The following is a 16,777-nucleotide window of genomic DNA, read 5'->3' on the forward strand; positions in this document are numbered from 1 at the left end:
TGCAGTTTAAATAAAGCTGCACGTCAGAGTGGAGCTGGAATCAACTGGATAAAAGGTCTCTACACAGAGGAACATTCTTGTTATATCGTAATAGCACTACCACATTATATAGGCCATTGTGTATAAGTGGGCAAATCACATTTGCACGAACGTGCCTGCTATAAGTTAGGGGTGGGGGGGACAGTACTTGCATATACAGCAGTCCCTCAATAAAACATGCTTTTTGCAACATTGTTTCAGATACATTATTATTGCTGGATTACCAAAGTGCGTGTCTTTTTTAGTGTTTTAAACTACAAAAATTCATGTATTCAGATTTGGTGCCAGAACGGGGAACTTTATAGCTTGCTAAATGTTGAAGGATCTGCTATTCAGTGCAGGAATGGATCAATTACAAAGAACGTTTATTCATTAGTCCTCCCTCCCGGAACCACGATAGGGTTCACCTTTCACCTCACCAGCCTCCACATTCAACAAATCATCCTCCGCCACCTCCAGCGTGATCCCGCCACCAAACACATCTTCCCCTCACCTCCCCTTTCAGCATTCCGAAGGGACCGCTCCCTCCGCGACACCCTGGTCCACTCCTCTAACACCCCAACACCCCTTCCCCATCGCCCGGCACTTTCCCATGCAAGTGCAGGAGATGCAACACCTGCACTTTTACCTCCTCCCTTTCCATTGTCCAGGGCCCCAAACACTCCTTCCAGGTGAAACAGCGATTTACTTGTACATCTTGCAATTTAGTATACTGTATTCGCTGCTCACGATGTGGTCTCCTCTACATTGGGGAGATCAAACACAGATTGGGTGACCGCTTTGCGGAACACCTCCGTTCAGTCCGTAAGGGTGACCCCGAGCTTCCGGTCGCCTGTCACTTTAATTCTCCGCTCCACTCCCACTCTGACCTCTCCGTCCTCGGCCTCTTGCACTGTTCCAACGAAGCTCAGCGTAAGCTCGAGGAACAGCACCGCATCTTTCAATTAGGCACTTTACAGCTTTATGGACTCAACATAGAGTTCAACAATTTCAGACCATAACCTCTGCCCCATTACTTTTTTTTCCTCTCTCGCACAGGGCAGCTGTCTTTCATTCTGCCATTGCCATTTACACTTCATCTAGAGTCATCTTTTGTTTCTTAACTTGTCCCATTACCATCTCCTTTTGCCTTGCACCATCATCCCTTTTGTCTCTTAATCTCTCCTGCCTTCCATCCCATCACAAACCTTCCCTTTTGTTCTTTCCTCCCCTCCCCTTTCTTAAAAACCTATTACATCTCCAACTTTTTCCAGTTCTGACGAAAGGTCATCGACCTGAAACTTTAACTGTTTCTCTCTCCACAGATGCTGCCTGACCTGCTGAGTATTTCCAGCATTTTCTGTTTTTATTCCAGATTTCCAGCATCCGCAGTATTTTGCTTTTGTTTTTTTTTTCATTAGTTATTCAATTTGAAGTTATAGTAATCACTAATCATTGCTCACTTAGCATATTTAAAAGCAGCATTCAGACCATTATGGAATCATGGTAATAAGTTCTATATAGCTCACCTCAACACAGTACTTTCTTACAATTTGTGAAGATAACTAGAATGGGCTTTACAAAACCCCTCAAGTGAGCCACAAAACCACACTACACAGTCACAACCCAGCTACATCATTACTTTTCTCAAAGGGTAAAGGAACACTGCCCAGAGCAATTATTAATTTGATAACTGTATCGAGGGTGGAAAGGGTTAGAAGACACACTGTTCCACTGTGCACTCTCAGAAAGGCCTTTTGTCATACAGCTCCAAACAAAAATAGCCACTGACCTCCGTACACTTTACAACAATGCCATCCGTTTCAAATTCACTTTCCTGTAAGATTTTGATGCTAGGAACGTCTGCCATGGACCGTCCATCAACAGGGCTTAGAATACTGGAAATGGAGTTTTTAAGCGTTCAATAATCATTAAAAAAAAATCAGGTACTTTTTTATAGCACAAAATGACAAGTTTAAAAGAAAATCAAATTTCTATGCACTATTCAATAGGACATTTTATCATCAAATTGTAAAATATGACTGCAGTGTAACCACATCATCAAAGGAGGTGCTGAATGGAGGTCACTGTGGTGGGGCACAGAAAGACTAAGTTACAACAGCCAATCTTCTTGTGGACAGTTACACAGCACCACTTGTAAATTCCTCAGAATGCCATCCAATGGGGTAGAGTGAACAAAACAGCTCTAAAGCTCCATCTAGTCTTTCCCCCCTTTTTCAGCTCCCCCGGCAGATACTGAACCATCTAAAACCAAAATCTGACGAGTCGCTTCCTCTGCTAGTATTGCAAACAAGGCAATACTTAAGTGGGACCTGGAAGCCTGAAATTGATTTTGGTTATACCCCTAATTACAAAAGTTACTCCAAGAATATCACAAACTATAAAATGCTTTATGAATTTCTACTGTCAAAAGTTGGTTTTGATATTTTACAAGACCATTTTGCAGATGAATTACACAATAGGTTAGTATTGTTCAAAAGATTACTATGACACCAAGAATCATACCCTTTATTTACAGGTTCGTCACCATCCACCCATTGAATATTTACTAATTCTCTTCGGTCATCGGAATCCAATTTTCCACAAATGATTTGAAAGTCTCTCTTTTCCCTGAGAGCTCGTCTTAAACCGTCCATGGTTTCTGGGGTAATTTGTACCATAAGTCCATCTGAAATCAGGAATCACTCTCATTAAAGAAATGAAAAACACGAAGAATTTCTGATCTATAGATAAGGAAGCAGAAACCAGACCCTCAAGTTTCACTGAAAACTACAGTACAATTTTTAAAACAAATACAGGGCAGTATAGAATAGTTCTGGAGCAATTTGTGACCCAAGATGCATTAAGCTTGATTGATGTTTGCAGTTATTTGTCTCCATAGAAAAAATCATAGCTCAATTTGAAAATTTTGTATTTGCCATTACATTGTGACCAACAAGTATTGGGGTGCTGGGGAAGAGAAACAAATTCAAAACACCGTCTACAAGCACAAAATAGTCTTCCTATTGTCCTTGGATTGCCCACCAGCAAAGAGGTAAAGTTACACAGATAAAAAGTAAAACCCTTTATCATTAACCATGGTGGCTTTATACTTCCCCCTCACCACTTTATTTTTAAAAAATGCACACTGTAGGTAAGAAAGAAAGACTTGCATTTATATAGTGCTTTTCACAACCACCGTACGTCCCAAAGTGCTTTACAACCAATGAAGTACTTTTGTAATGTAGGAAACGCGGCAGGCAATTTGCAAACAAGCTCCCACAAACAGCATAGAAACATGGAAGATAGGTGCAGGAGTAGGCCATTCGGCCCCTCGAGCCTGCGCCGCCATTTAATGAGATCATGTGATAATGACCAGATAAATTGTTTTAGATGTTGATCGAGGGATAAATATTGGCTAGGACACCAGGAGGTGGCCATTTAGCCCATTGTGGCTGCTGGCTTTTGCTGGAACAATCCAAAGCTAATCGCACAACTCTGCTATCTTTCTATAGCATTTTCTTTCCTAAAAAGTTACCATTCCTTTCAATAATCTGTGATGCAAAGTGGTAGAGGCAAATATTGAGTCATTCAAAATGTAATTGAACACAATTAGCAAAGCAAATGGTATGTCTTTATTACAAAAAGGATTGGAGTATAAGAGTAAAAAAGTCTTACTGCAAGTATATAGGGCCTTGGTGAGACCACACCTGGAGTATTGTGTACAGTTTTGGTCTCCTTACCTAAGGAAGGATATACTTGCCTACAGGGAGTAAAACAAAGGTTCACTAGGCTGCTTCCTGGGGTTGGAGGGATTGTCCTGTGAGGAGAGATTGAGTAGACTAGGCCTATATTCTCTAGCTTTTAGAAGAATGAGAGGTGATCTCATTGAAATGTATAAAATTCTTAAGGGGTTTGACTAGGTAGATGCTGGGAGGATGCTTCCCCTGACTGGGAAGCCTAGAACCAGGGGTCAGTCTCAGAATAAGGAGTCGGCCATTTAGGACTGAGATGAGGAGACATTTCTTCACTCAGAGGGTCGTGAATCTTTGGAATTCTCTACTCCAGAGGGCTGTGGATGCTCAGTCATCAAGTATATTCAAGACAGAGATCGATAGATTTTGAGATATTCAGGGAAATAGGAATCGTGCAGGAAAGGAGTTGAGGCAGATCAGTCATTATTTGATTAGATGGCAGAGCAGACTCGAAAGGGCGAATGCCTACTCCTGCTTCTCATGTTCTTATAAGATGTTGAAAGAATTAAATGTACTAAGGCCACGAGGTGAAACAGCCTGAACGATCTTTTCTCAACTGGACTTTCCTGATGTCCTGAAGTACATACACCAGCTTTGTATATAACTATTTGTTTTCTTACCTTCCACTATACTGGATTTAGCGATAAACCCCGAAGTCGTTTTCAGAGCTCCATTAAACACCACAAAAGAGGCTCCTGTAACTACAGCACATAGAGAAACATAAATCACTTAACACTGACCTTTGCAGTGTTTCCCCAATTTCCACTAAAGCAGAAAAGTAATCATGCAGGTTACCTTTCCTGGACTTCCCAGCAATAGTGTTTGCCTGCGTTTGATAATTTTTATCCTCATTCTGTATGCAAACCAGGTGAGAGTCAGCATCCAAACTAAAACATGTTCCCATGGTAATCACATGTTCATTTGAAGACGTTACTACTTTCATGACCTGAGAAATAGGAAAGGCAATCTTTAAATTACATCAATTATTCTTGGTAGCCATAAATGATCAGCAGTTCTGATATTCTAATCCAGTGCAGAACGGATGTGAAGCGCAGACACCCAATTGTACAAGGGCTTACAGAAAAAAGAAATCCAAGAAAATATAGCATGTATAAGAAACTGACAGAAATAAGGTTGTAAAAATATTACTAGCTAAGTCAGTGTGAAGAGTTTAAGGAATTAGTGGGGTTTTCTTGTGCCTTAAAATTTGTACATAGGCTAAGCCTGTGCATATTAAACAATAAGTTTGCATTTATTTAGTAACTTTAAACATAGGAGGAAGAAAGGTAACAAAAATCAAACCTTTGTGGGGAGTCAGGGAGAAGTGACTGAATGCTTGGTCGAAAGATAGATTTTTGAGAAAGCTTTTAATAGCTTAAGGGAAGCAGTAGTAGTTGTTTGAGAGTATAGCCAACACGGCTGAAGATTTGACCACCAGATGGTGGAGTGGAGGGAGAGGGGATGCACATGAGGCCAGAGCTAGAGGACCATACAGGATGCAGAGCTGGAGGAGGTTGCACAGGGGCTTGTGGTTGGGTTGGGTGGTAGGGAGCCAGTGTCAGTCAGCAAGGTAGCCAGAATGGGACCTTGTGTAAGATAGAATTCAGGTGGCAGAATTTGAGGAATCATTTAGAAATTAACGACACAGAAGGAGGCCATTCGGCCCATCGTGTCTGTGCCAGCTGAAAAATAGCTATCTAACCTAATCCCACTTTCATTGCTCTTGGTCCATAGCCCTGTAGATTACAGCACTTCAAGTAAATATCCAAGTACCTTTTAAATGCGGTGAGGATTTCTGCCTCTACCACCCTTTCAGGCAGAGAATCCCAGACCCCCACTATCTTCTGGGTGAAAAAAAGTTCTCCTCAAATCCCCTCTAATCCTTTTACCAATTACTTTAATCTATGCCTCCTGGTTAAAGACATTTCTGCTAAGGGTACTAGGTCCTTCCTATCCACTCTATCTAGGCCCCTCATAATTTTATACACCCCAATTAAATCTCCCCTCAGCCTTCTCGGTTCCAAAGAAAACAAACCCCAGCCTATATAATCTTTCCTCATAGCTAAAATTATCGAATCCTGGAGAACTTAACATTATAAATTCTACCGGTTTGTTCTTTGGAATTTATATCCGTCTGAGCAGCATCAAATCCAGTTCCAATCTCGGCGGTTCTGATGTAAGGAATTAAGAGAAGTCGACTTGCGATGGCTGGGAATTCGAACGCAGGGCAACTGCTTGGAAGGCAGCTGTGCTCACCACTATAACAGCATCGCTCACTGCCGGAGAGCTATCTGGTGTTTCTGTGGACTGACACGCTCCCTTTCAATTTCTCATACTTTAATCACAGGCAAAATAAACTATCCTAAACATCAGCCCCTGAACAGGCTGTGGGATTCACATCTTATTTCAGCCTTGTAAGCGTTTCACAGCCCTGACCGAGGGATTAAAGCGGTACTTTACGGGGGTTAGAAGGAGGTTTCCGAGGAGCGAAAAGGACAGGAAAGCATTGAGCAGATCCTGGGAGGGAGTCGACATTTAAATCAGAAGTTGTAATTTATGGAAGACAAGATTGGGTGCCAAAGGAAAGCTTTAAAGAAAGAGTTTTCAGGTGAAAAACTGATTCAGCGTTGTTGAGATGAGGTAGGGGCAGAGATGGTCAGAGGTAAGGGAGTGGTGGCCTAGCAGAACGCGGTTTGCAATGGAGAAAAGCAGTTGTGATTTTCCGTACCCTTCAGGAGGAACTTACAGTAGAAGGAGAATTTGGCTGTGGAGAAGGAAGCACAGTAATGCTCAACATTGTTGAGTTAGATCTGGTGGTGAATGACTTCAGACTAGTCATGTATCTGGTGCACTCATGTCTGCAGCTGGTGTCTTGATAAGTGGTAAGCCAAAGAAGAGAGAGCTTGAAGTTTAGAAAGTGCGTAAGAAGCTGCTGGGGTGAAGGGGGGGGGGGGTGGGGGGGAAAAGAAACACAGGGTGGAAGTTTATTTTACATGGGCACAGACTGAGGATAGTGGGATTGGAAATATGCAAGGTGAGATAGATGCTAATGAGACAAGGAAGTGGTCAGAGACAGCCCTACTGAAGGAAGGTAGTGAGGTCATATGTGATGGAGAGATTAAGGGAGTGGTTGTGGGATTTTATGAAGTCACTGTGGAATTAGCAGGAGTGGTACACAAGAACTTAAATGGATGAGGGAGAGATGCTCAAATGCAGAAAAGCAGCCAAAAAAGAGAGGCTGAGCTGGGGCCTAGTGACAAGTGTCACAGTTTGCTGGGGCTGGGGGACAACAAGGTTTGTTTCGGGAGATAAAGCGAGTGGAGAGCATGTGATAGGTACCACTACAAGTATGGCACAGGATATATAGGGTGAAGCAGAAGGAGCAATTTATTCTGGAAGTATGAACTTTATCCTGGGATGGCGATGGGAAATGGTGGTAGGAGGCAGAGAGGGGCATGTTGTATAAAGACGGGAAGGGGGTTAAGTGGTTAGCTGCCAAAACGAGCATGGGAAAGGATAAAGTAGAAATAAACAAAAGTTCCATGAGCCAGTAGCAGAGGCATAGCTAGGGACGTCCTCGGAGCTGGAGTTTAATGAGCAGAAGTAAACAGTCTTGGTGGTCGTGAGTCCAGGCCTATCTTGAAGATGAAGTCAGGTTGCTATTTTGATTATAGATCAGTGCCTACTTGGTAACCAGTTGAGAGAGTCAGGCCAGCTGGTGGAAGTTTGTGCAGATTAGGTAGCTTAACACAATAAAAAAAGCTTTAAACAAGTATTAATAACGTTAAAATGTAGTTATACAGAAACAGAGAACTATATTTGAAAACGATGCATTGCAGTTCATTAGCATCCAAGTTAGGTTTCAGGTGTAGATCATTCATCAGAACTCAAATTGCATTTTATAATTTCAGAATTAATAAAACACTGACAACAGAAAACCACAAGTAGATTCAGCATACAATAGTTATCACTATGAAGTACGCCTTGCCTAATTGATCATTGCCAAAATGGTGATCTGATGGAGAACTGATTGTCCTCACAATATCCTTCTCATAAAAAGGGGGAAATATTTTGAAATCATCCAAGTAAAACAAAAGAACATAAGAAACAGGAGTAGGTCAATCGGCCCCTCGAGCCTGCTCCGTCATTCAACAAGATCATGGCCGATCCATAAGAACAGAAGAAGTAGGAGCAGGAGTAGGCCATACGGCCCCTCGGGCCTGCTCCGCCATTCAATAGGATCATGGCTGATCCGAATCTAGACTCACGTCCACTTCCCTGCCCTCTCCCCGTAACCCCTAATTCCCTTATCTGCTAGGAAACTGTCCATCTCCGTTTTAAATTTATTTAATGTTGCAGCTTCCACAGCTCTCTGGGGTAGCAAATTCAATAGATTTACTACCCTCTGAGTGAAGAAGTTCCTCCTCATCTCAGTTTTGAAAGGGCAGCCCCTTATTCTAAGATTATGCCCCCTAGTTCTAGTCTCACCCATCAGTGGAAACATCCTCACCGCATCCACCCGATCAAGCTCCCTCACAATCTTATATGTTTCGATAAGATCGCCTCTCATTCTTCTGAACTCCAATGAGTAGAGGCCCAACCTACTCAACCTTTCCTCATACGCCAACCCCCTCATCTCCAGAATCAACCGAGTGAACCTTCTCTGAACTGCCTCGAGAGCAAGTATATCTTTTCTTAAATATGGAAACCAAAACTGCACGCAGTATTCCAGGTGTGGCCTCACCAATACCCTGTATAACTGCAGCAAGACTTCCCTGTTTTTATACTCCATCCCCCTTGCAATAAAAGCCAAGATTCCATTGGCCTTCCTGATCACCTGCATACTAACTTTGTGTTTCATGCACCAGGACCCCCAGACCCCTTTGTACTGTAGCACTTTGCAGTTTCTTTCCATTTAGATAATAACTTGCTCTTTGATTTTTTCTGCCAAAGTGCATACCCTCACACTTTCCATTATATTCCATCTGCCAAATCTCTGCCCACTCACTTAGCCTGTCTATGTCCTTTTGCAGGCTTTTTATGTCCTCCTCACTCACTGCTTTCCCTCCCATCTTTGTATCGTCGGCAAACTTGGATACGTTGCACTCGGTCCCTTCCTCCAAATCGTTAATATAGATTGTAAAGAGTTGGGGTCCCAGCACTGACCCCTGCGGAACACCACTAGTTACTGATTGCCAGCCCAAGAACGAACCATTTATCCCAACTCTCTGTTTTCTGTTAGATAGCCAATCTTCCACCCATGCCAGTATATTACCCCCAATCCTGTGATTTTTTAATCTTGATCAGTAATCTTTTGTGTGGAACCTTGTCAAATGCCTTTTGTAAGTCCAAATACACTACATCCACTGGTTCCCCTTTGTCCACCCTGTATGTTACATCCTCAAAGAATTCGAGCAAATTTGTCAAACATGACTTCCCCTTCATAAAACCATGCTGACTCTGTCCTATTAAATTATGTTTATCCAAATGCTCTGTTACTGTTTCCTTAATAATGGACTCCAACATTTTGCCAACCACAGATGTTAGGCTAACTGGTCTATAGTTTCCAGCTTTTTGTCTACTTCCCTTCTTAAATAAGGGTGTTACATTAGCAGTTTTCCAATCTGCCGGGACCTTTCCTGAGTCCAGGGAGTTTTGGAAAATAATCACCAATGCATCCACAATCCCTACCGCCACTTATCTCAAGACCCTAGAATGTAGGCCATCAGGTCCGGGGGATTTATCTGCCTTAAGTCCCATTATTTTACCGAGTGCCATCTCCTTAGTGATTTTAATCGTGTTTAGCTCCTCCCCCCCCCCCCATTGCCCCGTTTGTCCAGTGTTGGCATATTTTTAGTGTCCTCTACTGTAAAGACTGATACAAAATATTTGTTCAGCGTCTTTGCCATCTCCATGTTCCCCACCATTAGTTTCCCGGTCTCATCCTCTAAGGGACCAACGTTCACTTTAGCCACCCTTTTTCTTTTTATATAGCTGTAGAAACTCTTGCTATCTGTTTTTATATTTTTTGCTAGTTTACTTTCATAATCTATCTTTGCTTTAATTAATTTTAGTTATTGTTTGCTGGCTTTTAAATGCTTCCCAATCTTCTATCCTCCCACTAGATTTGGCTACTTTATATGCCCTTGTTTTCAGTCAGATACTATCCTTTATTACTTTACTTAGCCACGGATGGCTGTCTTTTCTTTTACTCCCCTTTTTCCTCAGTGGAATATATTTATCTTGAAAGATGTGAAATATCTCCTTGAATGTAGACCACTGCTCTTGTACCGTCTTACACTTTAATCTGTTTTCCCAGTCCACTTTAGTCAATTCTACTCTCATACCTTCATAGTTTCCTTTATTTAAGCTCAGTACGCTGGTTTGAGATCCAACTCTCTCACCCTCAAACTGAATTTGGAATTCAACCATATTATGGTCACTCATTCCAAGGGGATCCTTTACTAGTACATTTTTTATTAATCCTGTCTCATTACACAGGACCAGATCTAAGATTGCCTGCCCCCTGGTTGGTTCAGTTACATACTGCTCAAGGAACCCGTCCCTAATACACTCTATGAACTCTTCCTCAAGGCTGCCATGCCCAATTTGATTAGTCCAGTCAATATGAAAGTTAAAATCCCCCATGATTATAGCTGTTCCCTTATTACAAGCCCCAACTATTTCCTGATTTATACTCCGACCAACAGAGTTGCAACTGTTAGGAGGCCTATAGACTACGCCCACTTGTGACTTTTTCCCCTTATTATTCCTTTTCTCCACCCAAACTGTTTCACTATCCTGATCCTTTGACCCAATATAATTTCTGACTATTGCAGTGATTCCATCCTTGATTAACATAGCAACCCCACCTCCCTTTCCTTCCTGTCTGTCCTTCCTAATTGTCAAATATCCTTGTATGTTTAGTTCCCAGTCATGATCATCTTGCAGCCATGTTTCCGTAATGGCCACCAGATCATACCCATGTGTAGTTATTTGTACCGTCAACTCGTCTATTTTGTTACGAATGCTGCGTGCATTCAGATAAAGAACTTTCAAATATGTTTTCTGACAATTTATTCCTGCTTTTACCCCTTTTACTACTTTACCTTTATCATTATATACATTCTGTCCCTTCCTGACACGCTCTGGTTTTTAATTCCCCCACTACTACCTTGCTCTATTGCCTTCTCCTCTGCCATTTTTATTTTTCGCTCTCTTAAAACCTCCCCCCGCTAATTAGTTTAAAGCCCTCTCTACAGCCCTAGTTATTCGATTCGCCAGGATTCCAGTCCCAGCACTGGCCAAGTGAAGTCCGTCCCAACGGAACAGCTCTCTCCTGTCCCAGTACTGATGCCAGTGTCCCAAGAAGCAAAACCCATTTCTCCCACACCAGTCTTTGAGCCACGCATTTAACTCTCTGATTTTATTTACCCTAGCCAAATTTGCACGTGGCTCAGGTAGTAATCCAGAGATTATTACCCTTGTGGTTCTGCTTTTTAATTTGGCCCCTAGCTGCTCAAACTCCGTCAGCAGAACCTCTTTCCTTGTCCTATCTATGTCGTTGGTACCAACATGGACCACGACAACTGGATCCTCCCCCTCCAAGTTTCTCTCCAGCCCAGAGGAGATGTCCTTAACCCGGGCACCGGGCAGGCAACACAGCCTTCGGGACTCTCGCTCTCGGCTGCAAAGAACCCTATCTATCCCCCTAACGATACTATCCCCTACCACTACAACATTTCTTTTAACTCCCCCCACTTGAATGGCCCCCTGCTCCACGGTGCTGTGGCCAGGTTGCTCATCCTCCCCGCAGTCCCCGTTCCCATCCTCACAGGGAGTAAGAGCCTCAAACCTGTTGGACAAGAGCAAGGGCTGCTGCTCCTCCAACACTACCTCCTGGATCCCCGTACCTACCTCACTTCTAGTCACACCATCCTGTCCCTGGCCACGGACAACATCTGAATTAATTACTCTAATTGGTGTGACTACCTCCTGAAACAGAGAGTCCAGGTAACTCTCCCCCTCCCTGATGTGTCTCAGTGTTTGAAGCTCTGATTCCAGCTCATCAACACGAAGCCGGAATTCCTCGAGCAACCAGCACTTACTGCAAATGTGATCACCGTGAGCATCAATGGTGTCCACCAGCTCCCACATGTTGCAACACCACTTTCCCACTCTCCCCATAACCCTCGACTCCCTTGTAGTTCAAATGTCTGTCAATCTCCGCCTTGAATATATTCAATGACTCCGCCTCCACAGCTCTCTGGGGTAGAGAATTCCAAAGATTCACGACCCTCAGAAGAAATTCCTCCTCATCTCCATCTTAAATGGGCGACCCCTTATTCTGAAACTATGCCCCCCTAGTTCTAGATACCCTCACTAGGGGAAACATCCTCCCAGCATCCACCCTGTCAATCTCCCGCAGAATCTTATGTTTCAATAAGATCACCTCTCATTCTTCTAAACTCCAATGAGTATAGGCCCAATCTGCTCAACCTTTCATCATACGTCAACCCTTTCATCCCAGGAATCAACCTAGTGAACCTTCTCTGCACTGCCTCCAATGCAAGAATATCCTTCCTTAAATATGGAGACCAAAACTGTACGCAGTACTCCAGGTGCAGTCTCACCAACGCCCTGTAAAGTTGCATCAAAACATCCCTACTTTTATACTCCATACCCCTTGCAATAAAGGCCAACATTCCATTAGCCTTCCTAATTACTTTCTGTACCTGCATGCTAACTTTTTGTGTTTCATGTGCTAGGACCCCCAGATCCCTTTGTACCGCAGCATTTTGTAGTCTCACTCCATTTAAATAATCATTTGCTTTTTCATTCTTCCTTCCAAAGTGGATAATCTCGCATTTTCCCACATTATTACTCCATCTGCCAAATTTTTGCACTCACTTAACCTATCGATATCCCTTTGCAGACTCTTAGGGGGAGAAATTCGGTATCGCCCCACTTGGGGTGTAATTATTGGCCGGACGCAAAGTTTTGCGCCCAGTGCAAACTATCGCCACCTACTGCGAAATTGGTTTGTCTCGCCCCTGGAGCGGATTGCAGCGCTAAATCAGGCGCTGCATGACTCTCTTAAGGCGCTAAGCCGGAGGAGCGAGGCGCTAACGCCAAGGGCGGGCGCAGCGCAGGTGCTGTCAGTTAGCGATTGTACACAGACACGCTGGCGCCGGTCAGCTCTTAAAGGGGAGGGTCGATCTTGATTTGCAGCCGCACCCTGCGCATCGGAGCCCTGAATCGCGGCCTGGACAGACCTGCTGCCAAATTCTGCAGCCAAGGACCATGGAGAGGGCCAGGGAGCGAGCGCAGCGTTTCAGCGATGGGGCCTTGGAAGCTCTGGTTGGCGCGGTGGAGCGCAGGTGATCTCTCCTGTACCCGGAGAGTGGCAGGAGGCCTCTGCCCAGTGAGTACCGAAAAGCTTGGAGGGAGGTGGCTCACAGAGTGACCTCCAGCAGCATGGTGCCTAGGACCCCTGTGCAATGCAGGAAGAAGTTCAACGACCTCACTCAGGTCGTCAGGGTGAGTGCCTTTTTCAGAAACCTCTTCATCCATCCATCCATCTCGACCTCGCTTTATGGCCAAAGGGTCTTGAAAGCCCCAATGCCCAGCGCTCCTCCAACACCTATGGCCCTTTCAGGAAACTCACACGCACATTCAGCACTTTGCATACAGTAAGGGCTATTCGACCATGGGAGGCATTTCAGCCAAGATCATGGCTGCACACAGTAAGGGCTATTCGACCACGGGAGGCATTTCAGCCAAGATCATGGCTGCACACAGTAAGGGCTATTCGACCACGGGAGGCATTTCAGCCAAAATCACAGCTGCACCTTTACTCAGACCCCGTCCTTTTTCTTGCAGGGCAAGCTGGCGCATCATAAGAGACAGCAGCAACGGACCGGGCGAGGCCGGCCTCATCTTCAAGCCCTGACCGATCTGGAGCAGCGAGTCCACCGGATTGTGGCAAGCCGGATGCTTGGCCCCGTCGCCACTGGAGACGCCGACCCCATTCTGGCCAGCAATGGCAAGGTCATCACCTTTTTGACCTCTCTCCTTCCACTTGTTCCTCACAACAGCATCCTTTGACACGCTCGATCCAAATCAGTACATCGCTGCACTCATGCCTCCCTTGCTGCCACCCTGTCCTCACACTTAAGCCACTCTTGTACCTCCCTGCTTTCAGATGCTGATTCACCAGGTGAGGAGGCGGGCCCTCAAGCTGCCACTGGGAGTGAATCTGAAGGCAAGGAGGAAGAGGAAGCCGGACCATCAGCGCAACCCTCTGCCGAGGCAGCCCATGGCCATACTGGGGACACACCTTCCCTGGAGGGGAGCGGGCGGGAATGGTCTGATGAGGGTGAAGCTCCTTGGACCCAGCGGGCTGCAGCAAAGCGAGGGGGGTAGGGAAGCTCGGGGGCCTTCTCCCCGAAGGGAGAGTATGGCCTCAAGTCCTGTTACAGTGAGCGCAGAAGAGGTGCGGCTCCTCGCTGAAACGAGCGCCCAGGCGGAGCAAAGGCACACTGAGCTCATGGCTGCAGTGGCAAGGATGCCCGAATCCATTGAGTCACTGGCAAGGAGTGTCCAGGACTTCGGTGCAGCACAGGCATCTGCCACGCAAATGTTAAGTGCTGCAATGCAGTAAGTGGCTGGTCTCATGCAGACGCAGATTGAGGCCACGCGAGCACTAACTGATGTCACCCTCGCTGGATCGGGCAGGTTTCCCTGGGGCCCTCCCCGCACCGCAGCAGGCCAGCAATCTGTGCTCCCGCAGATTGCTGCGTATGCTGAAGTGCTGCCCCGTGGGAGTGCCAGTGTGTCGGTCGAGCGGGGAGTTGCTGTCCTCTCTCAGGATGACAGCATTCCTGCTGCCAGCACGGTCACTTCTCCACTGCAGTTGCCACCACCTGTAGGACAGACTGCCGCCGCCCATGCAGAGTTGGAGCAGTCAGCAGCCGGGCCCTCCAGGCCCAGAGCTGGTCCAGGCCGTCCCTCAAGGGCATCTACAGTCTCAGTTTCTGACACTCAGCAGCCTTCCACCAGCCTTGCTGCAGCCACTGGGGTCCCAGTGCGGCAGAGTGGGAAGGGGGCAATTTTGCAAGGGAAGCAGATCACCCTCAAAAGGCAAAAAGTAGGTGGTGTGGCAAAATGTTGTTCATTGTTTTATTGAAGGCCGAGGATCGTGGTCATATTTTTGTTACTGTTTTGGACATTGTCTCCAGGTTGTGAGAGCCAGTTATGTGATTGACTGTTTCTTTGTGTGTTTCTTTCTATTACTTTGTCATGCGGGAAAGATACACAGTTTTGTAAATAAAGTGTGTTTATTCAAAATGTGCATGTTTGTTCTTTGCACTCATTGTTGCCTTGACTGGCCTAGGGGTTGCGGCATGGTTCCATTCAGGTTCTTTGAATGGCAGACGCCATTCCCTCAGAGGGGGGCCTAGAAGCGACTTGCTATAAGCCTTTGACGGACGGCCCTTGCACTTTGTGCCTCCCTCCCGTCTTGGTGCTGCTGCTGCTCCTCCTCCTCGTGCTCCAAGGCCCGGTGGCATTGGCTGGAACCTGAGGATTGCCAGGTTATGCAGCATGCAGCACACAACAACGAAGTGGGAGACTCGCTCAGGCGAGTACTGCAGGGCTCCTCCAGAGTGGTCCAGACAGCGGAACCGTTGCTTGAGCATGCCGATTGTGTGCTCAACGATGTTCCTGGTAGCTTGATGGCTCTTGTTGTATCGTTCTTCTGCAGGCTGGGCGAACGGAGCGGGGTCATCAGCCAGGTGCACAGAGGATAGCCCTTGTCCCCGAGAAGCCAGCCTCCTGGGTGAAGCGGGGCCTCGAAAAGGTCTGCCACAGAAGTCTGGCGCAGGTTGAAGGCATCGCGGCTGCTGCCTGGAAAGTGGGCATTGACAGCGAGTATCAGCTGTCTGTGGTCACAGACCAACTGGACGTTCAAGGAATGGAAGCCCTTTCGGTTGCGGAAATCCTCAGCATTCTCTTGTGGCGCCCGCAAAGCCACATGGGTGCAGTCAATGGCGCCCTGCACCATGGGGAAGCCCGCTATTCTTGCAAAGCCCGCTGCGCGCTCTTGCTGCTTGTCCGGGGTCATGGGGAAAGAGGTGTACTCTCGTCTCCTTTTAAAAAGAGGGCATTTGTGACTTGACGGATGCAGCAATGCACCGCAAACTGGGAGATATTGGCAATGTCCCCAGTAGCAGATTGAAAGGAGTCGGTGGCATAAAAGTTGAGAGCCACTGTTCCCTTCACTGCTCCTCAGTTGAGGTTGCAGATCTGGCTGGAGGAGGTGGCAGAGCTCAGTGACCACCTCCTTGCTGAATCACAGCCTTTGCAAACACTGCTCCTCAGACATATTGATGTAGGAGAACTGTTGTCGAAAAACCCTGGGGCGGTAAGGTCTCCTGTACCGACACCTGTTGGCCCTCCTCCGTCTGGCCATGATTGCCACTCTCTCTCTGCATCTCTGTGCCCTCTCAATGTGATGGAGAAGCACGACGTTCCCATCCATTGCAGCCCCCATAATATGTGGACAATTAAAAAGTTATGCCGGTGAAAAAGCAAAGCAACTACAGGAAACTTTGTGCTATCCGGCACCGAGCTGTTGCCGTTCCCTCAAAACTGCCGGACACACCAGCGTTAATGTTGAAGCATACGGAGCTTTTCATCTCCGTATCTGACAACAAACACTGTTGCTTAGCAACAGCTTCTAAACAGTCGGCCCGTACCTTGGAAGTGTCTCTGTAGCTTAGCAACAGCTTCAGAGAGACTTTCCAGAGCCTGACTGTTGAAAAAAAAGCCACGAGAAGAAAAAAAACCTAACGAAACAGCTCCTGATTTTTGCCGGTGGCTTGAGCTTGCCGGACACTTAGCCTCCGGATAACACAAAGTTTCCTGTACAAAGTTATGGTTAGAAGTCAAAACTACCTCAGACAGCGTTGACTCAATGCAGAAGTCTCTCTTTCTCTCTTTGT

At 45.9% G+C, this 16,777-nt stretch overlaps 1 protein-coding gene across 6 annotated transcripts in view; it reads right to left on the bottom strand.

Annotated features, from left to right (window-relative positions):
• The window catches only part of LOC147124576 (zinc finger FYVE domain-containing protein 16-like), a 108,167-nt gene that overhangs the window by 14,282 nt on the left and 77,108 nt on the right, over positions 1-16,777 (bottom strand). For 5 of the 6 annotated variants that reach the window (XM_085989693.1, XM_085989684.1, XM_085989664.1 and 2 more), the window contains 4 exons: positions 4,569-4,719; positions 4,394-4,474; positions 2,545-2,707; positions 1,811-1,916 (listed from right to left, as the gene is read on the bottom strand). In XM_085989693.1, the coding sequence (XP_085845819.1) occupies positions 1,811-1,916; positions 2,545-2,707; positions 4,394-4,474; positions 4,569-4,719 (501 nt within the window). The remainder of the gene's footprint in view (positions 1-1,810; positions 1,917-2,544; positions 2,708-4,393; positions 4,475-4,568; positions 4,720-16,777) is intronic. The other variant, XM_085989703.1, reaches the window with a different exon arrangement.

Source organism: Somniosus microcephalus, chromosome 1, assembly GCF_052327205.1.
Source record: "Somniosus microcephalus isolate GS21.2 chromosome 1, FLI_Smic_1.0, whole genome shotgun sequence".
Classification (NCBI taxonomy): domain Eukaryota; kingdom Metazoa; phylum Chordata; class Chondrichthyes; order Squaliformes; family Somniosidae; genus Somniosus; species Somniosus microcephalus.